This window comes from Malaclemys terrapin, chromosome 3 (assembly GCF_027887155.1).
Source record: "Malaclemys terrapin pileata isolate rMalTer1 chromosome 3, rMalTer1.hap1, whole genome shotgun sequence".
Classification (NCBI taxonomy): domain Eukaryota; kingdom Metazoa; phylum Chordata; order Testudines; family Emydidae; genus Malaclemys; species Malaclemys terrapin.
The window spans coordinates 168,285,509-168,313,408 of record NC_071507.1 but is presented as its reverse complement, the minus strand read 5'-3'; the positions used below and the strand labels follow the sequence as shown (position 1 = coordinate 168,313,408).

The 27,900-nt window shown below is 42.6% G+C and overlaps 1 protein-coding gene across 4 annotated transcripts in view; it reads left to right on the top strand.

Annotated features, from left to right (window-relative positions):
• ARHGEF10 (Rho guanine nucleotide exchange factor 10) overlaps nucleotides 1–27,900 on the top strand; it is a 166,557-nt gene that overhangs the window by 92,312 nt on the left and 46,345 nt on the right. For all 4 annotated transcript variants that reach the window (XM_054023863.1, XM_054023861.1, XM_054023864.1 and 1 more), the window contains 5 exons: nucleotides 1,180–1,355; nucleotides 21,288–21,403; nucleotides 23,703–23,830; nucleotides 24,027–24,127; nucleotides 27,759–27,880. In XM_054023863.1, the coding sequence (XP_053879838.1) occupies nucleotides 1,180–1,355; nucleotides 21,288–21,403; nucleotides 23,703–23,830; nucleotides 24,027–24,127; nucleotides 27,759–27,880 (643 nt within the window). The remainder of the gene's footprint in view (nucleotides 1–1,179; nucleotides 1,356–21,287; nucleotides 21,404–23,702; nucleotides 23,831–24,026; nucleotides 24,128–27,758; nucleotides 27,881–27,900) is intronic.

Below are 27,900 nucleotides of genomic sequence, written 5' to 3'. Positions count from 1 at the left end.
GCTCCCATTGGCCGGGAACTGTGACCAATGGGAGCTGCAGGGGGTGGTGCCTGCAGGTGCAAAGGCAGCACGCACCGTGCAGAGTTGCCTGGCCGCCCATGCGCCTAGAGGCTGCAGAGATCTGGCGGCCACTTCCTCGGAGCCACGATAAGCACTGCCGGGACCCTGTGCCCCAACCTGCTGGCCCAGCCTCTAGCCCCCTCTCAGACCCGAAACCCCTCAACTCCGGCCCCACCCCCAGTGGGAATCCTCACCCCCAGCCGGAGCTCTCACCCCCCTGCAACCCTGCCCCAGCCCGGAACCCCCTCCTGCACCCTAAATCCCTCATCCTCAGCTCCACCCCAGAGCCTGTACCCCCAGCCCAGAGCCCATACTCCCTCTTGGACTCCAACCCCATGCCCCAGCCCGGTGAAAGTGAATGAGGGTGGGGAAGAGTGAGCGATGGGGGGGGAGGGGAGAGAAATGGAGTGAGTGGGGGCGGGGCCTCAGAAGGGGCGGGGCAGGGATGTTCAGTTTGTGTGATTAGAAAGTTGGAAGCCCCCTACACATGAGAGCTGAGGTCAGATGAGAATCTAATACTGTTTGACCAGTGGGAGCATGGCATTCTCACTAGAGGTTAAGTTCACCCATCAAAGTACAAGTCTTCTGAGCTTGAGGGCATGATAGGTAATCCCTTGGGTAATATACTTTAAATAGTTTGTGAACCCTCTAGTGACCCTCTCTGTCATCTGTGTTCCAAATGCCCTCAGAGGCTTGCCTCAGCAGCAGTGTGTCTATGTAGCTAGGTCTAGCATGGTATGTATAGTTAGTAAACATGGTTACCTGGACTCCACTATGCCCAGTGTAAAGTATCAGAGGGGTAGCCGTGTTAGTCTGAGTCTGTAAAAAGCAACAGAGGGTCCTGTGGCACCTTTAAGACTAACTGTTAGTCTTAAAGGTGCCACAGGACTCTCTGTTGCTTTCTATGCCCAGTGTAGTTTCTTTATATTATGTTTGTTGTATAAAGAGCAAAAGACACAGCAATGCTGGTCAATGTCATGTGTGTGATCTTTTTAAAATAGTATTGCACCTGTTACAGAGACCTATGCAGATTTTCCAAATCAAAATAGTAAATAAAATGACTACTAGCATGAAAGACATACAGGTGCTCAAAAACTCAATAATTCATGCATCTTCCAGCTCTTCGTATGAAAGCAGTGGCATCATGGCAACTGGCCTAAGGTATTTATTAAAATGGAGTGTGCCACTTGGACAAGTGGAAGTAATAGAATATGGCAGCAGTGAAGGCCAAGGAGAGAACTGCAGATTCCCACCTCAGCACTCAGCCGAGAATGTCATCGTTAATGTTAAGCCAAGTAAGTGACAGGCACCATTATTGAAGGATTTTACATTCTGATTAAGGCCCTGGTTCGGATTTAGATGGGTGATTGAAAGCAAAAAGGAAAACATTCTCTGTATGTTTTTTCTTGCATTATGTACAATAGTTTTTTAAAAATTCTGAAAATGCATAAAGTTCTAACCACACTTTTGACTTACTATGTGACTCACCTTTATTTATGCCACTTGGTAGTGACAATGATTGGGAAATGCAAGACACCAAACTTTACTGTGTTGATTACTTGTGGGTCCTGTCCTGTCCTGGGTTGATTACTTATGGGTTCAGCCCTGAGCTTTGCAGCCACAGCGTTGTAAGAAGATCATGGCTGGTGGTGGGGAAGATCTTTCCAGAGGAGATCGTGAAACATTTCTGGCAGGTTTCTTCACAGCTAAGTGGCAGTCAGGAAACACCATGTATCCCAAAGAAGTCCCCCTGACCAACACCTCCAAAATAGAGCTTGTTTGGTGAGAGCTTGCCATAGGATTTGGCAGTGGGAGATGAAGAGGTGACATCTCCTCCAGAGATCCTTCCCACAAGGGGAAAACTTTCTGTTTATTCTGGAAAAGGACAGGCTCCCCTCCACAACCCTCCCTGTTCCCCTTACCCCCATTACTGCTGGAGCCACACAAATGTTCAGGGCTGCCCAGAGGATTCAGGGGTCCTGGGGCAAAGCAATTTCGGGGGCCTCTTCCATAAAAAAAAGTTGCAATACTATAGTAACATGTATTTGGAAATGTAAAAAATAACCAGTGAAATACATTCAAAAATTAATTTTTAATAATTTGAAAATACACTAAATACATTATTTAAAAACATTAAATGCTTTAATGGTATGTATACATTTGCAATTACATAATGGGCTGTCGCTGGGTGATGGTGATGGTTGGGGCCAATGGGCTGTTGCTGCCTGGGGGTGGCGCTGCTGTTGCCCAGGGCTGGGTGGGGAGCTGGGCTCTGGGTCAGGAGGTGCCCGGCTCGGAGCTGAGGGTCTGGGCTGTGGGGGGATGGGGTCGGGGGGTGCCCGGCTCAGAGGGGCTGGGCTCGGAGCTGAGGGTCAGGGCTGTGAGGGGATGGGGTCGGGGGGTGCCCGGCTCAGAGGGGCTGGGCTCGGAGCTAGGGGTCAGGGCTGTGGGGGGGATGGGGTATCTGGCTCAGAGGGGCTTACCATGCTTCTTACCCCCGCCTCCCCTCTCCCAGAGCCTCAGCGCGCCGCGTCCAGGAGCGGCCCTGGACAGTGCTGCAGCGGTGTGGTGGCTCCAGCGGGGCCTGAGCTCCCGCCACTTGGCCGCAGCTTGCAGCCCCGCCCCCTTACCACGTGGCTCGGAGCGGCGGGAGCTCATGCCCTGCCCGAACCACGCTGCTACAGCGCTGTCCAGGGCCACTCCTAGACACAGCGCGCTGAGGATCCGGGCGGGGGGAGGGAGGCAGAGGCGGGGGGAAGCCTCCAACATTCTCGTGGGGGCACCTGCGGGGCCCGGGGCCTGTGGCAAATTACCCCACTTGCCCCCACTCCGGGCGACCCTGCAGATGTTATTGTAGGTTTAAGTGTGCACTAACTACTGCATTCTCCATAACCCTAGCAGGGGTAAGAGGGCTGGGGATATACATTGGCCTGCTTGGAGGGGCTTATTTACATGAGTTCCCTGTCTCCCTACCCATTCAAGCAGCCCAGAAATCCTACCTACTGAGCAGGTGCGGATCCCATCTTCTGTTAGGAACAGAGGAACTGCCATGCCAGATACAACCATTAGTCCATATGGTCTGGTAGCCTGTTGCTGACAGTTGCCAGTGCCAGATTTTACTGTAGTGGGCATTAATGGGATAACCTGCCTATAGGGGAATCTTCTTCCTTAAAGAAGTGATCTTATGCCCTGAAGTTTAAAAGTTTATTTCCCTTATACACTGTTTAATATACATCCTATCTACATGCTGTGCCAACTGTCCCTAGGATTGGTCAGCCTGATGCACAACATGTAAATGGGTTTCAATCGTTAGTCTTTCTGTATGCGATGAATGATTTTTTTATCCTGTGTTTTGCTTGGATGCATTTATTTTAAGCTCATCTCTTTTTTACATTCTAAACCCTTGCTGTTAGCTGGCAGTACTCCCTTCTGAGTTATTCAAGAGCTGTGGTTTAAAGCAGTTTCAGTAGTGAATCAATGCAGTATGTCACGCTGTACTTACTTAATGTCACTCTCTTGGCTTTTGCTTCATGCCATTCACCACATTCACCTGAAAAGAAATATTGTACCTCAGAGCTGTTTGAAATCTATCTTAAATATATAGCACCTTCCTGATCACCAAGGGTAGCAGAGTTCTCTTGCCCCTCCCTCCTAAGTGATTCTGGGTAAAATTTTCAAATGTGCCTAAGTTACTTAACAGCCAATGGGACTAAGGCCCAATCCTCAAAGGTATTTTTAGTGGAGTTAAGACCTAAGAGCCTGTGTCACTTTTGAAAATGTTGCTCTCTGTGTTACACATAGGGTTGTCAACATTCTAATTGCACAAAACTGAACACCCTCGCCCCACCCTCTGCCCCGCCCCTTCCCCGACCCCATTCCTGCCCCGCCCTTCTCTGAGGCCCCGCCACCCTGGTACCTTTTTGACCGGGTGTTCCGACCGAAAACTGGACACCTGGCAACCCTATTTACACCAGCAAGCTCAGAGTCTGTTCTCCTTTGCTGATAATAAGCCTCAGGCTTAGCTTAGCTGGACATTGATTAAGTAAGTGGCTAAGTTCTGTTCATTTTATTACCCCATTTTCTCACCCACCGTCCAAAACAGGATAACATTACACAAAAGAATATGGGAGGTGGCGTAGCTAGAGGAAGGAGATAAAAGAGAAAAGACAGACCAGAAGGATAGTAGATATGCAAAGGAATATATGAGTCTTCAACAGTAGTCATACCCTTCCTTCCCAAATGATGAGCACCCCCCATTAAGCTAATCAAACATAATCAGAAACTATGAAAGAAAAGTGAATGCAACCCCAAAGTCTATGGCATGCCTGTTTATGCACTACCAACCACTCTGAATACAGGCTTGTATTGGATTAGACTGAATCTTGCTTAAACCCTGAGGAACTCCCTTCCTATTTCTTGCTAAAGATTAAAGGAACCCCGAAAATATGATCTTGCTACATAGAAAGAAAACTAGCAAAGTTCTTAACATTCATGTGGGTATCATTGCACATATACTGCAGGAGCTATGCAGTTTACTTATGTCACCTCTGTACTTTCAGAATGCTTCAAAGAGATGCTCCGGTGGGACACCAAATGCATTTAATAAACTCTGAGAGAAAAAAATTCTTATTCAGACAGTTTGGGGTCCTATGGGTGAAATCCTGGCCCCACTGAAGACAACTGGGAGTTTTGTCATTGACTTCAGTGGAACCACGATTTCACCTCATATTTCCAGTTTCTAAAACTACTAGCAATTAGAGAGAGAAGGAGAGAGACAGAAATTGTGATTAGATTTAAGTGCATTAAATGCTTGAGGATTAGCTTTGCCTTGTCTTGGAGGACTGAGAAAAGGAGACTTGTAGGTGCAGCCTTGGCAGTGAAGTATTTAGACTCCATAAGACTAATACTCTCATGTTACTGCCTGTCTCAGCAAGGATTTTTGATAAGTTCCAACTGTATCCTTACAAGGATTGTTGGTAATTACATCTGTTTTACCATGGCATTCTTCCCCCCCACAAAACTTTTTGTATAAGGGGGCAACTGTCACATCGTATCCCATTAGTATTGGCCTAATTTGTATAGCTCTGTACTCTATTCTGTTTGGGTCATTTCTGTTAATCACTACAGTGAGTCAATGGGATTCTTGTAATGCACTCAGGTTCATAAAGATGCTGGCTAAAATGTCGTTTGTATTTTAAGATTATTGCTTGATCCATCATGACAAAAGACGGAGATAAAAGTGGCAAACATCATCTTGGCCATTGCAGAGAATTGAATAGCCTGAATTTAAATTCATCCTATAAATTATATTGCACTGGTGGAGGGAGTTTGAAAGGTTTTATGAATACATTCAAATCAAGGGCCTGTGTTAACTACCATTGTTAGTCTGAAACAAGAGCTATGTGAACACTTTTTGCACTCGGCAAATTTATGACATTTGTTCTCAAATTTTAATAGTAGCAAAAAGCAGTATTTGAAGTACAAATCTGCTTTTTTCCTTCGCTAGGCATGAAAAAATGTGTGTAGTTTGAGCAAAAAGGGAAAGAATTCTTCCCTTAGGACGGACCTCCTTGCTATGCTGTGGCGTCTGGTTTGCATGTTTAGTTGCCTTAGTTTGAGCCCTATTTTTCTGAGTAGCTCTCATTGTTGCGAATGTGGGGAAATATTAGGTCCCCATTGTTTTGCAGAATCCTTCATGCAGGAATCTGCCTGATATGAAATTAGTGCAATATACTATGATTTCCAGAAGCCGCTGCCACTGCCTACATCCTCCAACTATATTTAAAGCAAAATATTTTATGTTTGCCATTTGAAAATAGGGCTTGATTCTGATGTCATTTACACTGGTGCAAATCAGAAGTAATTCCATTTATCTCATTGGAATTACTCCTGATTTACAATGATGTAACAGATCAGAACCCACACCTGCAGAGTTTCAAATGAAAACATTTATCTTAACTCTGTATGCTAACAGCTGTGTTTCCCCATTGAGTCCTTCCAAGCTAATGTGTTACAGAAGGTTTTCCTACTGAACTGTCCGCAGAATGAGTCTGGATAAGATTCTCTCTTTAAAACCCCAACTACAAGATCATATAGGCCATCACCTAGTATCTTCATTTCCTTATCCAGTAAACTGTCAGTCCATAAATGAACTATTCACAGTGCTGAAGAAGCTACATTCAGGTGCATGCCTTTGTGCTTGCCGTTTCTAACACAAATGTGTCTGTGTGTATTATTTTTTAAAAATCAAAACCAAAACACTCCACTGCACACACTTCTCCTGGAGAGAGGATGAGAGAACAGACGCATGCTAAATATCGGACACATGATAAATGATACGTGCTAAATTACTCATTGCACTGCTGAAAGAAGCTCGGATCCTATGGGGATGAGTGCAGTATAAGAACCTATATAGAATAGAATATTCAGACATGAGAGTGGGAATGTTTTCAGAGTAATCCTGCTTCTTTATTAGCATGAAAAGCAATTTGGATACTCTCCTTCTTCTTGATTTATTGTGTGCCAGAAAAATTATGGTGGTGTTTAACAGGGAGCTTAAAAAAATCATGGATGAGTTATCAGAGAAAGCTTTTGTGTGATATATATATATTTGATTCATCCCCATAATATTTGCAAGATGTGAATGTTTTGGGTTGTCACCCCTTGGGTGCAATCTGGGGGCTGTGGGAACCGTGGGGCCCCTCTCCAACACAGAGCTAGGTTGGGGACATAGCCAGCCTCATCCAGGCCCTGTTATCATCCAACACAACAGCAGGTGGCGCCACTCACCTAAACTGGGCTACCCGCATGAAAACAGCAGACCGCAGCCAGTTTCCCAGCTCCCTAGGCACGCACCCCCCTCTGGAGTATAAACCCAAAATTATATAGTCTTGCACTGCACAGGGATCTTAGATAGATTTTAAGTGATTGTAAGTGATGGAAAACAGATCAAAGCAGATTACCTAGTAAAATAAACAAAAACACAAACTAAGCCTAAGACACTAGAAAGATAGGTTATGAGTTAGCAAATTCTCTCCCTGACTGATGATACAAGCAGGCTTGCAGATTCTTAAGGGACCAGCTGCGCTTGCTTTGTAGCTTGGGATCCCCTCTCCCATACCAAGTCTTTTTCTTTTGGAGCTTCTCTCAGGTGTTGAGTTGTAATGGAGTGAAGAATAACAGATGATGCCACTCCCTGCCTTATATAGCCTTTCCATATAGCGGGAACCCTTTGTTGCAAACTCAGTTCTCAGACCAGTTTGTGGAAAAATACGGGTACCCAAAATGGAGTCCAGAATCATGTGGGCTGATCACATGATTGCAGAGTCACAGCCGCCATTAACCATAGGATGTCTGGAGTGTTCTCAGCAAGGTTCACCAGGTGGAGGATAAGCTTTTCCTAAGGCCTATTGTTTTCCGTAATGAACTGAACGGGCCCTTTACAAGCAACTATTTAGATTGGCAGCATCTTGCCTAGTGGGCGTTACCCAGATGTGACTCCATGTGAAATACAGATCCATAGTCAATATTCATAACTTCTGATACAAAAATACATGTATACAAATAGGATAATCATATTCAGCAAATCATAACTTTTCCAATGGCACCTTACATGACCTGTCTTATTCAAAATGCATCATAATTACACCATAATCATATCATCATAATATCACTATGAAGAATAGGGGGTTCAGTGTCACTGTGGGCATTATTATAACGTTAGACTTTGTATCAAAGGTGAGAAGCAAATGCCATGATTTTGGACCCAGACAGAACTAGGCAAGGGAAATAAATAATATGGAGAGATCTTAGACTAGGAAATCGCTGAAAATCTCACTAGGCCAGATACTCTTGGCAATGTCTCTTTCCCATTCAGTAGGGCCAAATAGTGAACCCTTTTCTCCCACTGGCGAGTAGTTTGGAACAGGACTCACATGGACTTCGGTGAGACTATTCCTGTACATAACTGTTCACTTGTAGGAGTAAAGGATTCATCATCTCTCCCTAAGTGATTTTATTGTCCAGGCAACATGGTCTGGGGGATGAGCATGAGGTTCAAGAAGTCCTGAATTTTAATATTGGCTGTCACTGACTTGCTTGCGTGCCCTTGGGAAGGTTGCAGCACTTCTCTGCCTCAGTTTCCCAATCTCTCAAATGCGGATTCTAATACCAATCTGCTTCCCTCACAGCAATGCTGTGAGGATGAGTTGCTTTGAATGTTTTAAGGGCTGCCCACGTACTATTTATTTTTTGAATTATTATTCTTTGTTTTAGTATTTTAAGTGTTGTTATATGCTAAACAACTCTCATGCTCTGAATTTCTTTCATATGCTCACTCCTCTTCCTCTTGGATGATCTTTGTGAGTGAATGGATTTGTTTGTGGGTTATTTTCTGCCATTTTGGTATATTGCTCTTTCTTGGCTTTTTGAAGAGGTTGATCGCACATTTAGGGCCCAGTGGAATGTCGTTTGATTTTAATTTAATAAAAGGGATGCAAGTTAGGTCCAATTCACTCAAAGAAAAGTGTACAGTAAGTTAGAGCAAAAAAATGCCACTCTACACTCCCATCATAAACAAGGGGACGGGTCAGAATGTGGTGGATATGACTTACTGATTTTTGGTGTTCTCTTGTTGGAGAATGGTTGTCTCTTTCCAAAATAAATAAAATGAATGTCCTGGGCTAAATCCCTTGTATTCACCAAATCCAGACTATTCCCCTCCAAAAGCAATTTAACAAAGGGAGCAAGCTACTTTAACTTACACATTCTTCCCTTTGCATGTAGAAGCACAAATAATAATGTCAGTGTAGAATCATTGCTCTTTAGGGGGACTTTATGGGCAAGTGTCAAATTTTATGTGGCTGCAGTTTACTTGACCTTTAGCAATTGGGATTCCAAATTGGCATATTGCTTGCTTTTGTGGTGATGGATCTGCTGTGTCACATTTCTACATGGTGCTGCGGAGAGAGAGGCTATTTGGGAGCTTGTTACAGCTCCCTGATTCTCAGGATAGATCTGTGCCAGCCCCAGTGTAGGTTAAAGCAACCTGGGGCAAGAATACCTAGAAGGACTGACTCTAAAGCAAGAAAAGGGGAAGGGATCCAGTGAGTCATAAGGCCTCTTTTGAGTGGGAAGCATGCGGCTGCCAGCTATGGCTTGGTTTGCTGTTGCTGGCCACATTGATCATTAATGATATACAGTATATACTATCACCCAGGCAACAGCACAATTTATTTTTGGCCATGTGGCTAAAAATTAACTGAGAGTTAGAAAGAGGGAGGGAGAGATGTCCATCTCTCCTGTGTGTTCCCATACAATGGTGAGTGTGTTGTCAGTGCTTAAGAAATGATACTACAATGAGAGAAAGATTCAATATATTGTGTATTATTGGTGGAAGTTTGGTGCTATTTTACTTTCATAGATTCACCTATGGTGGTTGAGGACCAGGGTTTAACCCCAGTTATATATTTTCTCCTTCATGAGCAAATTTTTGAAGATACATTCATATTCCACCCCCCTGTTTGTGGTTTAGATCTCTGTGGTTTGTATTTGTTGTTATGTTGAATAACAAGAGCATGTCAAAATGCAGACATGACTCTCTCTACTGAGTTTCCTTCTGCTTTCTGCAGTCAGTTTATGTATGTCTCCAAAGGTTACCATGGAAACAAATGTGGGCGTGAGTTTGACTGGATATACTGGATACTTGTGTTTCTGTTAGTGTCTTGGAGAATATAAAACCCTTGCAGCATTTTCATCAGACGTGACAGGAAGGTTCCTTTCAAAAGCAGAAATAATACTACTCTGAGAGCTGTAGTAGAAATGGCTGATTTTGAACAGTGAGTCTCGAAGGGGAAAAAAATAAAAATGAAAAGATCTGAGCGGCTGTCTTGTCAGCTCCTGAAAGCAGGACATCTGCAATAGAGGGTCCAGCAAAAATGAGGCAAGATATAAAAAATTGTTTCATATCCCTGGTTAGTGACAAATTTGTAAATTAGTGAAATTACTTTCAGTTAAAAGGGAAGGCGCTCCTGGGCCATTCTGCTTTCAGTTCCTACTCCTTTCCTGAAGAAGGAATAGTAGCAGCTGAACTACTGAAACAGCAGCTCTTTTCCTTCCTCCTAAGGAAACAGTGTCCTCTGGGTTTTGCTTTGTTCATTGCCACAATTCCAGCTGTTCTGCTCCAGGCCCTACTCAGTGTGTGGCGATACAAACCGGTGCCCACCATTATGGCCTGCAATATTGGTGAATTTTGGTCCTAAATTTTCCAGTGTAGATTGAAACTCCCAGTCCTTTATTCTCCCCAATGCACTACTTTCCTTCCTTCATTTTGGCAGAATGCAGCTTCTTTCTCTGAGAAATGTTTCTAGCATTCCAGATTAAGTGGACTGTTTTATATTCCTTAAACTTCATTCCCAATGCATGAGCTACTTCTCACTTCCTTTTAAAAACCTCTACGTTTCCTTGCTGCTATTACATAATCTCACACACTAGGGACCCAGTGCTGCAAACACTTACTACCTTGCACAGCGTTTGCAGCTGCAAGAAATCCTATTGCTTGTAATGGGGCTGCTCACATGAGTAATGTTACTCGCCTGAGCAAGTGATTGCTGGGTTGGGTGATAATTTTGTATTCACTATCTCCAGCGTTAAGCTCTGTCACATCAGGTGCATGCTGAGACAGCTCTCCAATGTTCACATTTATATTACATGAAAAAGAAGGAGTCGCAGTGACAGGGAGGTGAAGGTTGATCCAGTGGTCAGGGCATTGGTCTGGGACTTGGGTGGCTCTGGTTCAGTTTCCTAGCTCTGCTACAAACTTCTTGTGGTACCATAGACAAGGCTCTGTGCCTCTTGATAATAGTACTTCCATACCTCATAGGTGTTGTGAGGATATATACATTAAAGATTGTGAGATGCTTGGGGCCATATAAGTACCTTAGATGAAAAGGGTGTCCTGTATGATAGTAGTTTATTTTCTTGTAGAAGTTAGAGTGGGTAATGCAACTAAATTTTCATGAGAAGGCTCCTCAAGGTGAAGGGTGAGTATTCCTCCTGCCCCAGTTGTTAAAGAGGTTCACCCAACCTCTGCTCAAGAGAGTCACACTTTGGGGGCACTATGTGCTTCTGGAATCCCAGGTTTTGTTGGTGGCCAAAAGCACCTAGTATCATTAGCTTCTCTTAATATGTTTGCATCCTTTTTCTTTCCAAGCCAGCCTTATCTAGACTGGATACTTCACTGTACTCTATTTGGAGTTATACTTGAAGACCACTCCAAAGCTGCAGCTTGTGTAGAATATGGCTGCCAAACTGCTTAGCCAGAAAGATGTATTACACATTTTCTAAAATCAGCACTGACTTCCTGTTCGCTTAAGTCCAATTCTAGATGTTGATTCTAAACCACATTAGGGTGACCAGATGTCAAAACTGAAATATTGGGACGTGGGGGGCAGAGCAAAAAAAAAAAAAACCGCCAGAGCGCCTCCACCCTCTCCCCCCCCGCTGGTGCAATCCCGCAGGCGGTCCCGGAGTCCCGCAGGGAACGAACTGGGCTGCCGCTGCCTCCGCCCCGGGGCTGCCCACGGGATTGCACCAGCTGGGCAGCCAGCCCAGATGCAACTGGCCAGGGGCTGGGTGCAGCATGCGTGCTGGGTCCCCGCAGCAGGTTCAGGCTCGGGGGTTCGCGCCCCGGGCGCCAGAGCCGCAGCCGCCGAGCGCCACGTGCTTGGTCAGCAGCCGCTTCCTCCCGCCGCGGCAGTGGGAGCTGCAGCAGCGGCTGCTCCCGAGTCCCACTGGCCATCGCCCAGGTGGGGAGAACAGCCGCCGCCTGGCCCCGTGGGCCGCCTCCCTGCTCCTCCTCCAGGTACCGCCCCGCCCGAGTCCTGCCTGCGCTCGGGGCCGGGCCGGACTCACACTCAGCCCGGCCCCGCACTCCCCTGTGTCTCCCGGGCCTCCAGCGCTTGCCGAGGGAGGAGGAATGGCGTGCTTGGGGAAGAGGCGGGGATTTGGGGAGGGATCCAATCCGGCAGTGCGGGGGCGGGGCTGGGGGCGGGGATTTGCTGAGGGATCCAATGGGGGAAAGAGGGGGCGGAGTTGAGGCAGGGGGGCGCAAGCCCCTCCGGGTTCTGCCTGTGCGCAGGAGCCTTTGCTTGTTTGTCCAGTGTCCCGACCTAACATTGATCGGGACGTGGGACAAACAAGCAAATATCGAGACAGTCCCAATAAAATCGGGACGTCTGGTCACCCTAAACCACATGCACCTATATGACATGGCTTTGAGTGTTATGGAATTAAAGTGAGTAGAATTTGAATCACAATGGCCCAAATTCATCCCCCGTTTAAATTTACTGAGATCATTAATTTGGCACAACGTGTTAAAGCACAAAGGGCCTTCTATATGATAAGGTAGAAAGTCTAGTTCTATGGCATGAACTTAAAACTGACCCCGCATGAGATTGTTTTATAGAGATTTTCTTCTATTTCAGGGTCCTTATCTAGGATTGGATCTATATCAGTGGTTTGGTTCTCAAATTTTTGTACTGGTGACCCCTTTCACATAGCAAGCCTCTGAGTGCAACCCCCCCCCCCTTATAAATTTAAAAACACTTTTTTATATATTTAACACCATTATAAATGATGGCTGCAAAGCAGAGTTTGGGGTGGAGGCTGACAGCTCATGACCCCCCATGTAATAAACTTGTCACCCCCTGAAGGGTCTTGACCCCCAGTTTGAGAACCCCCGATCTATATTAACATTTTAGAAGCTTATTTAGATTCTACTTCATAAGTAAACTTTAGGTTTTGGATTGAAGGGGGCTAGTTGTGTAATGTTGTTATAAAATTCCACTTAGCTGGTAAAATGTTGTCTTTAAAACACACAAGTTACAGAGGTATCCATGGGAACAGTAACACTGTGTGTGACTAAACTGAAAGATACACATACAATGACTATTGTTGCGATGGTGCAGATGTAAAGCACTTTGCTTATGTAAGAGAATGTTCAGGAACTTTTTAGTGCAGTGCCTAAAAATAAAAAACTCATTTGCTTTGTCCCTGGCTTTAACATTAATAATGAATTTTCAGAGCCAGGGAATTAGAGACACACAGCTGACTGCAAATGATGCTTTTCCCTATCTGTTTTTGGTGTATTTTAATAATAGAAAGTGAATGGGGGTGGCTCTTTATGGAATGAGGGGAGGGCGGAAATTTGTTGTTGGCTTTTTAGGTGATTGTCTGTCATGTTGTTGTATAGCTCATTCCCTTTATAAGCGAAGAACACTCAATACTTGACAATGGGTGCCAGCGTCAGTTTCCAAATGTATAACAACATCCATGCCCATATTACTTATTAATTCCTTTTCCTAATCCTAATGATCAGTAGTGGACATAGCTGGCATATTTGAAATCATCATATAAAAGTCTTGTCCTTTTTAGCCATTCTCTTCCAGGTAAATAATTCTACCAGACTTTTACTTTCTTATGGAGGAGTACCTTTCTTTAATATATGAGGTCTCTCGAATTCCATGCAGCTGCTATATTTATCCTCATGTGTCTTGCTCTCCAAAGTGGAACACTTATAGAAGCATAATCTAGTGCCCAGATATCATGAAGAGGTGTCTGAGGTCCAAAGCCTTGGGGCTTCACCATAACAGTTTCAAGTTTTTCCTTCGTTAATTCCCACCCATTCGGTGCAGTGAACAGACACCTGTCTCTCGCGGCGTAATACTGACTCTTCAGCAAGATCCTAGTTCTACCCAAACATCCTTAAATGGAGCTGAGGATCTCTAGGCCCCTCTGCCTCCTGCTTAAATCTACCAGTCATTAAAAAAATAACATCAAAAAACCACATTATCTGTGAAAATTTTCACAGGCCATTTTTCATTTAAAAGAAAAAGTTTAGAATGAAAAGTATGAAACATCTGCAGTTGTATTCAAGTAGTATGAGCATATTATTGCTGCATCATTCCTGAGATAGATTTTCTTAGCCCAAACTTGAGATCTGAGCATCCCTTAACTAAGTCTAAATCCAGATCTGAATTTGAAGAGCTCCAATGTCTGTCATGAGTTGAACCATAATCCTGGATCCAGAACACCTTTGGAACTTGGTGGGTTGAAATCTGGATTCAAATTTTGTGGCAAGTACTCATCTGTGGATTCACTCACATTTCTTTGGAGTGCAGGAATAGGTACCAGTTCAAATTTAGTATTGTTTTGCCAAAGACAGTAATTTTGTCTATACATCAGAACCCTTTAAAAATACAGTTTCTCCCCAGACTTCAGCTGATCTTCTGTGTTCCAAATCAAATTTAAATCTTCCTCACCCTCATAGTGTTGGATTTTTGTAAGTTTCAATATGCTGCAAGCAGATGGCTCAGTGGGAGGAAGCAATAATACGTACACTTGCCCTCACAATCCAAACCACAGCTGGCATGTCAAATTTTTGGCCTGACTGCCTTCGCAGGATCATTTAAAGCTAGCATCACCTTCAAGCTTACAATTGACTTTGTGTTGTATTGCAATAAAATGCTGTAATTGTAGTCAGGAAAATATTCCATCTTAGTTTTGTCTATTGTTTTTAACAGATGAATATTTATCATCAAATCCGGTTTCAGATTGGATTTTTTACAGTCTGATTTTGAAGAAACAGTGAGCGCTCTTCACCTCTCTCAAAAAAAAGCCATTTAATATTTATTATAAAATTGAGCTTTTCTTAAGCATTATTTTTACTTCTTGTGTTTTTACTTCATGTCAGTACATCTGTTTCCAAGAAATTTATATCAATGCTGTATGCTTATGTACTGATTGCATGAAACGAAAGTAATTAATGTAATCATACTCAAGGAGCAGCTTGTCAGAAATAGTTATTTTGCAATATAAGAGATAACCAGGAATATTTCTACTAACAATCCTTGGTACTAATGTGAGATGTGATACACAAATATTTGTATAAACATTCACAATAGTCAGGGAATGCTGAATGTAGCTTTTAGAAATGTGTTTAAATGATACGCAGATGGAATTTGATTCCTCTTGATTTTTTTTCAAATAAAAATAATAATACATCATTGAACTTTCCTTAAAGTAGCATAAATCTATCAGAAATTACGAAGGGCCAGATTGTGAACCAACCCACTCACATTAGAAGTCAATCAACTATTTATGCAAGTAATTGCTCACTAATGTAAATAAGGATTAGTTCTTCTTAAAGAATCGGGGGGCAGGGGGAGGTGATCTTCTCAGAGCTGTATTATCCAGAAGTCTTGCAATGCCCCAGGATGTAGCATACAGAATTTACTGCACAGTCGCTGCGGGGAGCAGCAAAAGGGGGAGCCAGACAGAGGGGTCTCCAAGGAGCAGCTGGCCTGTCAGTGCACATTAATGTCGCTGCTGCTGTGCTGGCCATCACAGGGAAGGAGCTACAGCTGATTGCTGTGCTCAGTGGACGAAACCCTGTGCTGCCTGGTGTCTCAATATGGTGGGGAGACAAGACGGGTTGTGGGGCAGAAGCTGCAGAGTTGTGTGATTGGGAAAGGGTTGCAGTGTCAGGGCCGGCCCTAGACCAAATGGCGCCCCAGGCGAGGAGGATCTTTGGTGCCTCTCCCCCTCCATTTGTTAAACTTTTGAATACCTTATTTTTTATTGCATTAGTAGCCCATATCATGACTTTTATGCATGATTTGCATGCATGATTTATTCCTGTCGTATAAGACGATAAATTTGCATGCTAGGATCTGTAAATCTGTATTTATTCATGCCATATATAAGCAAATAAAAAAATTATTTCCTCTAAGCTTATAGAAACATTTTAATTTTAAGAATAACTGAAAGGTACTAACATGAAGAAATTGAACTGTGCACCTATATAGGGTGGGCCAGTATAAAGAGTGTTACAGTAGGTGACAGCTTTAGAATGTTTACCCTAGTCCTTTAGTTCAAAAGGTGTCGTTTCTCGCCTTTACCCTCATGAACTGAATCACAGCGTCAGAGAGATCCAAAGACTGGCCAATGGCATTTTCAAGCAATAAAATAGCAAGTGATGTCAGTCTCTCATCAGCCATCATCGATGGAAGATATGTTTTAATGAGCCAGAGATTCAAAAAGCTGCGCTCACCACTCGTGACTTGACTGGCAGCTTGAGCAGAATCCTAAAAGCTATAAACATATTAGGAAAAGTGTCCTTCAGCTCTGCATCACGAATGAATTGGAGAACTTGGAGTGGAGAGTGCTTCCTGTGTTGCAGGATGGGACAGATGTTGTCCAATTTGACATAGAGGTTTTTATCATTGACGTCTGAACATTCCCCATGTGTCAGCGTCTGTGAAGGTCCATACAAATATTCAAGAGTGTTTTCCTGTCCACTAGCAGCTTACTAAGGGAGAGATGGGTGGAATAACCCAGTCCCTCAGTATTTTTTCCACCAGTGAGACCTAATATCTGACATACCAATTTTGGCTCATTAAGTTCTTGCTCCACATACATCTCCTGTTTTTAACAAGCATTTTTGCAACACAATCCTGGAATTATATCAACTTGGCCTTTTTGTTTACACTAATTCAGTTATTCTGTCTCTCTTTCATACCTTTTCCCATCCCATGAGTTATTACAGGTTATTATGACTAAGGCTAGGTTTTAGTCACGGGTATTTTTAGTAAAAGTCATGGACGGGTCATGGGCAGTAAACAAATATTCACGACCTGTGACCTGTCCATGACTCGTACTATATATTCCTGACTAAATCTTAGGGAGGGGGTGGCTCAGGGGTGTCGGGGGTTCTTGGGAGGGGGGGCAGTCTGGGGGAGGGACCATGGGTGCTGCGGGGGCTGGGATCCGTGCTGGTGCAGGGGGGAGGGGCAGGTGGCAGCGGGTGGCCCGGGATTGTTGGTGTTTGGTGGGGCTGGCAGGCTGCCTCCCCAGCTCCGCGCCTCCCCAGAAACACCAACATCCCTCAGCTCCTATGCAGAGGTGTTGCCATGCAGCTCTGTGCACTGCCTCCTCCCTGAGTGCTGGCTCCGCAGCTCCCATTGGCCAGGAACCACCGCCAGTGGGTGCTACGGGGGTGGTGCCTGCAGGCGGAGGCAGCGCATAGAGCCCCCTAGCCGTGCCTCCCTGTAGGAGACGAGGGATGTTGCCGCTTCTGGGGAGCCCCCTGAGGTACATATGAACTTTTACATACTTTTTGCAGTTAAGATCACAATTTGGGCAAACAGGGTATAATCCCCAGTTTGAGGAGACATACATATGCTAGCTCTGATCGAGCTAGTGTGCTAAAAAATAGAGTATAGCAGTGGCAGTGTGAGTGGAGGGAGGGGCTACCCATCCTGAGAATATACCCAGTGTCTCTGATGAGCACATAATCATGCAAATAGCCCCTGCTGCTGGGGCTACACTCTATTTTTAGTACTGTAATTAGATGAGAGCAGGTATGAGTGTGTCTCCTCGAGTAGGGAATTACACCTCTAGCTCCAAGTGTAGACATACCCTTAGGGTCAAATCCTGGCCCTGTTGAAGTCAATGGCTAAACTGCCATTAACTTCAATGGGGCCAGGATTTGACCCTTAATCTGTAGGCAGTGTACAGAGCACTTGCCCAACTTGCCGCTGCAGTCCATAGATTGGAGTACTGGATACAGTCTGCCGCATCCTTTCTCCCCATGCACATCATTGTCCAGAAGAGCCAGGCTGTTTACAGATCCTTGCCTCTTCTGCGCTCATTGGCTACATCTACCCTTGGAGCTGACGGTGTAAATTCCAGCTCAAGGAGATGTACCCACATTACCTCTGATTGAGCTATTGTGCTGAAAACAGACGTGTAGCCACAGCAGTGCGAGTGGCGGGAGGGGCGAGCTGCCCCATGTATGATCTTGTCTGAGACCATAGATATGTACTCAGGGTGGCTAGTCCCTCCTGCTGTTCATGCCGCCCTGGCTACACTCTATTTTTAGCATGCTGGCTCAATCCAAGCTAGAGCAGGTATGTCTCCCCAAGCTGGAATTTACATCTCCAGCTTGAAATGTAGACATACCCATTTAGGCCTTGCCTTCAATGGGAAAATAAAGTTGTGCTGGACAGCACATTAACTACCAAGAGTTAATTAACATGCTGTTAGCCACCTCTTAGTACAGGCAAAGCCAGGATCAAATTCAGAGATAACGTAAATGTTCATGTAAATTACAACCCACTATTTGGGAATAAGATTTTGTTTTGAGGCAGAGGGCTGAGATTGTAACAGGAAAAGCACCTCCTTTGTAGTCCCATCGGCATGTAATTTACGCCTGCTTACACTGCTTTATGTTCCCTTACACAATATATGCCTACTAAGGACTCATCCAAAGCCAATACTCCCATTGACTACCATGGACTTTGGATCTGGCCCTTAATGAAAACTTACACTATCGTTTTCATTTCCTCTGAATGTGTCCCTAGGTGCTTCGGAATAGCAGAAGATGAACAAATATTCTTAAGCTATTATTTGTTTTCCTTACTTATAGCATTTGCGTCTCACTCATACCATTTGCCTATTAGCTTTTTCTTTTTTGTTGTAAAACTTTTGGTCTTTAATGAATGAGCATAAAATGGCTTTCATTTAATTGTTCTGCATTATGGACTCTCAAACCCCAAGTTAATTGATTTGTTTTGATACTTTTATTACATCCGTTTATTTTGAAGTATTATTAAAAGCCTATAAAACATGCATGATATCGAGAAAATAGACTGAGATGACAATTATTGAGTCAAAATCAAGATCTCTGTCCTTATCTTCAAGGTATTCAATGGTCTGGGGCTAGGATATCTGTAAGATGATCTAAAGCTCCCGGAAGAGGGCCTCTGGTCAACAGCTGTGCTCCTCAGGCACAATGGACTTGTCCACTGCAAGGGTAAAGCTGATCTGTGTAGGAGACAGAGCTTTATTGGGTGGAGAAAACTCCTGCAGAATCAAAAAAAGCCTCAAACCCCACCCCTTCCCATACCATGTATATGGGGCTGTTCTCTGAGCTTGCCTTCAGTCATAAAATAAAACACATAGTGCTGTAGACATTTAAAAATAAAATACATAATAAAATGAATAACCCTCACAGAAGGGACTGAACGAAAACCACATTTGGCATATGCTAGTCATATCCCTTAATTGCACTTCTGGAAGGTGTCCATTAGCTACAGTGGTTAGGGTGATATAAGAATATGAATAGGATAGAATAGGATAAAATTATCATGAGGAGAAAACGCATAGTCATTTGCAACTCATCAGTTATCTCCTCCCTCATGAAGTTGCAGTAAATGGCATCAGATTTACAAGAGATATAGCTCTGCACACGACAAGAGAAACTGCACAAACTTAGCTTTTATATTTAAAATTTAAATGTTTGCAATTGAATAGTTATACTTATAAGTACTAGCACAAGTGGATTATGGCTACTAGATGTCAACTCATGTATTAACTATACTAAATGTAATTAGGAATATATTGGAAACAAATCTGGTATAGTTAATAAACTAGCTGCTGTAATGTTTTTTTAAATTACATTTTAAAGTTTTTTATTAAGATATTTACATATATTAGGTGTTTTAAATGAAGACAAATTATCTTACAAAATATTTGCATATATTATCTATTAACTTGTAAATTATCTTTGTCTGCAACTGCCTCATCAATGATGGGTCAGTGGGCCCAATCTACAGGAAGGTGTCCCTTTTAGCACAAACTCATGTTTTGACTCATTATATAATAAATTTACAAACCATGGAGATGGCAGGCCGCTAGTTTGTTTCCTACTAGAGATAGGTGAACCTGAGTGGTTAGGTTTGCATTTGGATTTGAAACTCCCAGAAGTCTGAAGAAATTTGGATCTGGTTTAACCTACTATGTAGATCCAGCTATGAAGTTTAGACAGTATCCAGGTGGAGAATTGAGCTTCAGCAAATTTCATGGGTGTTTGGTTTATGTCCATACCTAGTTAATGGTCAGAGTAGGTTGCAAATACACCTGAATGTTTGGGAAATGGAAAAAGTCAAAAATAAGACAGGTAAGTAAATGTGATCCATCACAAATTCCTTGGCTAAATTACTGACTACCTGGGAGCATGCTAAAATTTATTTTACACCCTTATTCTTTGCATTGTAAGCACTGTAGGGGTAGAGGTTGTCTCATTTTGTGCCTTGTACAGTGTTCAGCACATTCTCACTCTTTGGGGTTAGAGTTTGCCAGTCTGTTATTCACATTGCATAGTACTTTACTTTGTGAGTAGCCCCGCTGAAATTAACAACTGTATAGGAATAAGAATGGCAAACTCTGGCCCTTAATAAAAAATGACGACTATTACGGACATTGATTAGCCAAAATTTAAGAGAATAAAAAGACAAAAGAAGGGGATGGGGAAAGAACTGTTTAGGAATTTCAAATGCTGCTTTTTCTGGAAGCAGAGTTAGTGGGAGTTGAAATGCACTAATTCAGTTATTTCTCATGTACAAAGCAAATTGTAAAAAGATAACATCAGATATAAATCTTCCTCTTCTCCGTTTCTACTTGGGAATTAATTGTTTGCATTTTATGTAATAAATTAAGCTTACACTTTCTTTCTTACACGCTGCGTTGAATGTGAGGTTAAGAAAGACTACATTGTACTTATTAACATGCAGCACAGGAAAAGAACACTGGATGAAAGTTATATCTGTTCTGTAATTGTATAAATCAAGGTATACTCAACAGTTCCCTATTTGATGCTCAAAGGCATTTCACAAAAATCTTCTCTAATAAATTAGTTCATGTTACCAGAAAATCATTAAGCAAAAAAATCATTTGAAATGTTTTGGGACTATATAGTGCCTTAGCCTAACACTGAGTTTTCCATCAGTCAAGCGGTGGAATTCATCTTAAAAACTGATTGCACAATAAAGTCTATAGTGATCTACTTGGGGCTTGGTATTTATTTTGGTATTTTTTACCCCTTGGCAATTTTACCACATCTGTGGAGTGGACATTGTGTGCTGCGCGTTGGAGTGCCTAAGTTCCCCTTGTGAATCCCATCCTCGGTGTAGCTGCACATCAGGACACTTGTCTATTTTTTGTGTATGAGAAGGAGCAAGGCTAGCCCTGATTAGCCTGGCCTGTATACAGAATTAAATACCAGCAGCTTGTAGGTTAATATTTCTCACCTTCACCTTTCAGTGATGCTTTCCTTTGGCTGCTGAATTGGATATTTTGTTGTATATAACACATATTTTTATGTATTTCAGACAAACTTTATATGGGACCAGGACAACTGTACCATGATTTGCAGAATCTTTTACATGATTTGAACGTAGTCAGTCAAATTAGTCAACTGATAGGCAGTCTTAAAGGAAACTATCAGGTAACAACCAAAGCCTGACTTATTTTCAAAATACACTTCCAGTCCTAAAGCTGTAGAATCAATCAGTCCTTTCTGAGAGCTCTGTATGGCATTCTTTAGTTCTCCCTGGAGAGCGTATAATCATTTTTAAACTCCAGTAATTGATTTACTGTTAAATGTTTAGAGTTATAAATAGATTACAGCTTGCTTTCTAATCTTGTTTTTCTCTGTTGTTTTTATGTGTGGGTGGGTAAAAAAGTGTCTGCATTTGCCCAGTAGCTGCTAAGCTAATATGGGTACAGAATTACATTTCAATTCCTAAGAAAAATGCTTTCTTAGGATTGGGCTATGTAGTAGTGGGAAGATTGTTTTACATTGCTGCTTTATCATATCTGGCTAAGGATCCTAACACCCACCCCAAATACCTAGTCCCAGTCTTTTTGTGATGGTACAGTAGTTAAAATTGGTGAATACTACAAATGAATACTCATGAATAATTTTTTTTATATTTTTACACTAATTTGTTTAAGCTGTGTTCACACCACATTTGTGTTCTTTTCACCATATATTCCATCAAACAATTGTACTATTGCTAACCTTAAGGGTATGTCTTCACTACTGTCCGGATCGGCGGGCAGCGATCGATCCAATGGGGATTGATTTATCGCATCTAGTCTAGTCACAATAAATCGATCCCCGAGCGCTCTCCCATCGACTCCTGTACTCCAGCTCCGTGAGAGGCGCAGGCAGAGTCGACGGGGGAGCGGCAGCAGTCGACTCACCGTAGTGAAGACACCGTGGTAAGTAGATCTAAGTACATCGACTTCAGCTACTTTATTCACATAGCTGAAGTTGTGTAACTTAGATCGATCCCCACCCTTAGTGTAGACCAGGGCTGAATGTTCCAAAATCATGAGTCAGGCCCCCAAAATCATGAGATTGGCTTAAAAATCATTAAATTTTACAAATAGGGTTTTTTAGTTCACCTTCTGGTTTTTGAGCCTTTAGGATGTATTTGGGGCACATTTTCAAGCTTTTCTTTGCAACCATGGGGGCTAGAAACTTAATTTTTTGGTAAATGAAAACTGAGATTCTTCCATAATCTCTTGTCTCCAGGATCGGAGCATTAAGTAAAACATAAAATATTGCAAGAGTTGTGATAACATTGCAGGTGTTAGCAACACTGCAAATGTACTGTTAGGAATTTTCACTGAAACAATGATTTTTAAGTGAATATTGCAAAATATTTACAGAAAGTGAATTTCAGGTGCATTATTATGAATATTCAGACTGGAAACTAGCCAGGAGCGTACAATACCGTGCCACTTACATAGCCAGTCAAAGAAGCACCAATTTTGAATATTGAATACTTGCAGGTGGTAATGGGTGAACTGTTCATATTTATTTGAAGAATAAGGCCTCTCTCTCTTTGTGATAGAAACTTTATATACATTTCTTAGCTATTTGACAGGTTTCAGGGTAGCAGCCGTGTTAGTCTGTATCCTCAAAAAGAACAGGAGTACTGTGGCACCTTAGAGACTAACAAATTTATTAGAGCATAAGCTTTCGTGGGCTACAACCCACTTCTTCAAGTGGTTTGTAGCCCACGAAAGCTTATGCTCTAATAAATTTGTTAGTCTCTAAGGTGCCACAAGTACTCCTGTTCTTTTTTAGCTATTTGAAATTAACCTACTTCAGCATATGGACTGTTCACCATCATTATTGCTTTGAGTGTATCAGATATACTCCTGCAAGGTGATGGATCGCCTGAATTACATGTGATTGTCTCTGCTACCTGACTAGATAACTCCCAGCCCCACAGAAAACTTTCAAGATGGTTAAACAAGTACCTCTGGTTTGAATATTTGAGCAAATGTAGTATTTACACAAGGATTTGAACTCTTTCTACAAAAAGTTTACAAAACAAAAATTGGCTCGTATAAATGTTCAGTGAAAGGTAATTAAAAGGTCCTGAATATGGCTGAAGCAAATTTATACTTTTTATTCCATTAGATGTTTGTGAATATGTTCTGCTATATTCACCCAACCGTACTTGCAATAAACTGTTTGAAAGTCCATCATCAGATGAAACATGTTGACATAAACATTTGTCAAATAATTCTGAATGGCATTAACAAATCTGTTAAATTATTCATGTGCAATGTGTGCACAGAAAAAAGATTAATGTGTCTATTAATAAATTGTTCATTGTGACTATTTCACCCATGTCTAGTGGCAGAGTTAGCTTAAAGGAGAATGTGTTATCTGTTGCTTTTTGTGTTAGTATTGTACCTCAACACCTTTTCTTTTAATCTTGCAGAACTTGAACCAGTCAGTGGCCCATGACTGGACATCAGGTTTACAAAAACTTATATTGAAAAAAGAAGATGAAATCAGAGCTGCAGATCGCTGCAGAATTCAGCTGCAGCTTCCAGGGAAGCAGGACAAGTCAGTAGAAATTGTAAATCTAAATCTTTCTAAGTGTGTGTATGCAGAGAAAGGACTAAGAGCTCATCATGTTGCTCAGCATTCCTAGCCCTGGGCATTCCTAGCCCTGTGTCCTGTACTTGTTAGAACAAGAAGTTTCATTTCATTTTTAGAGAGATTATTGAAAAGTGATTATTATTTCTTTAATGTTTCACAGGTCTGGGAGACCAACTTTCTTTACTGCAGTGTTCAATACATTTACTCCTGCTATCAAACAGTCTTGGATCACCAATTTACAAATGGCAAAGCTTGCTCTTGGTAAGACTTAGTTTCCTTAAGCTAATTGAAACACTGTATCAAGTTGACAGAATGTTAACTCTTTCTCTAGATAGTTTTTAGGTTACAATATAATGTGTGTTCGAAGATTAATTTATTTATGGAAAGACTTCCTGTAGATGTTGGAAATCAAGTTACAGTATATAGTAATAAGTGTATATCACTAAAGGTTAAAGATGCTTTTAAAAAGAGAGGGGAAGTTCATAACTTATAACTGTAATTAGCACAGCATGCTAACAAAGTTTGAGATAATTTTTACCAGCTTGAGATGCTAACTAGTCTGTGTCACAGTGAATGACAACACAACCATGTGCAGAGAGATTGGAAGAGTCATTCCAATCTAAAACTATGTTTTCAGACCAGTTCTCAAAACATTTTCAAAATATTCCTTTCGGGGTGGAATTTCTCATTATTAGTTTTATCCCAAGAAATAAATTGTATTTGGGAAGTTACAACAAAATTGGCGGAACAGTTTTTTTAGTTTTCTAAGCATGAAGAAAACCTTGCAAATAAACTCATAGAAATGTAGGGCTGGAAGGGACCTCAGGATGTCATGCAATCCATCCCCCCATACTGAGGCAGGATTTTATATATATATAAAATCCTGCCTCAGTATGGGGGGATGGATTGCATGACATCCTGAGGTCCCTTTATATATATATATATAGTCCCTTTATATATATATAGTCCCATTTTTATATATATATATATAATGTTCTTTTAAAATAACAGGCACCTGTGCATGTGAACAACTCAAAATTAGATTTGTTTTTAGACATCAAACTTACGACGTATCTAATCCTCAATGAAGGCAGATGTTTTTTGACATTCCTGAAATAATTAGATTCCCAAGTGTCCTTTTATAAACAATTTAAAAGGATATGCTAGTATGCATTGCTACTACATTGTTGTAACTGTTTTCCATGCACTGGCCTCCATTTTCAAAAATGACTAGTGATTTTGGATGCCTGACTTGAGGCGCCTTTGGACAGCCTGATTTGCAGAGAACAGGTGCTCAGCAGTTCCTGAACGAAAGGAACTTTTGAGTTTTCTCAAAGTAGGCACTCAGAAATTGAGCTATCTAAAATGACTAATTATTTGAAAATGTTTGGATCACTGATTGTAACTCACCAGAGCTATCTCAAGCATAGGTATGCTTGGCAGAATTAGATTTTTATTTTTTTATAATTTCGATGGAGAATATCAATGTTTATTTTTAAGCATTTTTTATCAATTTAAATTTTCACAGTTGTGTAAATTTATAGGTTTTAAGCATTTTCTTCTATTAGTATTGATTTAAATGTTCAGAGTTGTGGGAAATTATGGGGTCAGACAATCGGGAGTGTCAGATAATAGTTTAATGACAGTAGACATTGAGATTCAGAAAGTTAAAGCTTTATAACCATTAAAAAATTTGTCAACATCACATGCAAAATATACAAAGTTAAAAGACTTAAATTGAACTCGAATAAGTTCTCCAGCAACATTTTTTCTTACTTTGCCAATCTGTAATTTTGATTATTTTCCATGAAATATTTGTGGTCGATTTGCGTGTGTATGGTGAAATTGATGTTTACTGACATTTACCAATAAACATCTAATCCTTCCAAGCCTAAGGCTAAAATAATCATAGAATCATAGGACTGGAAGGGACCTCGACAGGTCATCTAGTCCAGTCCCCTGCACTCTTGGCAGGACTAAGTATTGTCTAGACCAGTGGTCACCAACCAGTCGATTGCGATCGACTGGTCAATCCTAAAAAATCTCTCAGTCGATTGCGATCTCCATTGGCGCAGCGGTGCTGACACTAAAGCAGACTCCCTGCCTACCCCAGCCCCACACTGCTCCCGGAAGTGGCCAGCATAGCCCCGTGGCCCCGGGGGCGGAGGGGCAGGGGTCTCCCTCTGTGCGCTGCTCCTGCCTGCAAGCACCACCCCCACAGCTCCATTGGCCGGGGGAGGTGCTTGCAGAGAGGGGCAGTGCACGGAGCCACGTGCCCCTCCTCCCCCGCCTCCCACGGGCCGCAGGGGCACATTAGCCCCTTCCTGGAGCAGTGTGGGGCCGGGGTTGGCAGGGAACTTTCCTTAGCCTCGCTGCGCCTGCCGCCGACCGGGAGCCACTGGAGGGAAGTGCTGGCCAACGGGAGGCCACACCCCAACCCCCAGCCTTGAGCCCCCTCCCAGAGCCAGCACCCTGTACCCCTTCCTACACCCCAACATTCAGCCCCGAGCCCCGTCCCAGAGCCTGCACCCCAACACTCTGCCCCAGCCCAGAGCCCCGTCCTGCATCCAAACTCCCTCCTAAAGCTTGCACCCCTCACCTCCTCCTGAACCCCTCACCCCCGCCGCAGGTTTAGCCCAGAGCCCCCTCCCCCCTCCCACACTGTGACCCCCTCGGCACAAGCCCAAAGCCTGCACCCCATCCTGAACCCCAACCCTCTGCCCCAGTCCAGTGAAAGTGACTGAGAGTGGGGAGAGCGAGCAACGGAGAGAGAGAGGGATGGAGTGAGTGGGGCGGGGCTTTGGAGAAGGGGTGGGGTCTTGGGGAAAGGGTGGGGTCGATCCTGGGTTGCCCTTAGATTCAAAAAAGTGATCTTGGGTGTAAAAAGATTGGAGACCACTGATCTAGACCATTCCTGACAGGTGTTTATCTAACCTGCTCTTAAAAATTGCCAATGACGGAGATTCCACAACCTCTCTAGGCAATTTATTCCATTGTTTAACCACCCTGACAGGAAGTTTTTCCTAATGTCCAACCAAAACCTCCTTTGCTTCAATTTAAGCCCATTGCTTCTTGTCCTTTCCTCAGAGGTTAAGAAGCACAGTTCTTCCCCCTCCTCCTTGTAACAACCTTTTATGTACTTGAAAACTGTTAGCATGTCCCCTCTCTTTTCTTCTCTTTTCCAGACTAAACAAACCCAATTTTTTCAATCTGCCCTCATACATCGTGTTTTCTAAACCTTTAATAATTTTTGTTGCTCTTCTCTGGACTTTCTCCAGTTTGTCCACATCTTTCCTGAAATGTGGCACCCAGAACTGGACACAGTAATCCAGTTGAGGCCTAATCAGTGCGGAGTAGAGCGGAAGAATTACTTCTCATATCTTGCTTACAACACTCCTGCTAATACATCGCAGAAAGATGTTTGCTTTTTTTGTAACAGTGTTACACTGTTGACTCATATTTAGCTTGTGGTCCACTATGACCCCCAGATGACCCCTTTCTGAAGTACTCCTTCCTAGATAGTCATTTCCAATTTTGTATGTGTGCAACTGATTGTTCCTTCCTAAATGGAGTACTTTGCATTTGTCCTTATTCAATTTCACCCTATTTACTTCAGACCATTTTTCCACCTTGTCCAGATCATTTTGCATTTGAATGGAATGAAACGAAATAGTGGAAGATAGCTCATTCCAGATTTAAATATTAGTGTGTTATTTTACATCTGTCACATACCCCCCCCCCCCCAAAATACAGATGTAATAACAAATATTATTCTTTCATCAACTGGGGCTGTTTGGGGTTAAAAGATTGGTAGAACAGTTTGTTTTAGCTGTATTTTTAGCAACTATTAAGTGAAAGCACTATGGAGTATTTTTACTTTTTGCCATTACAGCAGAGGAGAACCTCCTGGGGTGGTTCTGTGTAGAAGATGATGGGAATCAGATCAAAAAAGAGAAGCATCCTCTCCTTGTTAGACACATGCCAGTAATGGTGGCCAAACAACAGGAATTTAAGGTGAATAGTGTTGGTATCTT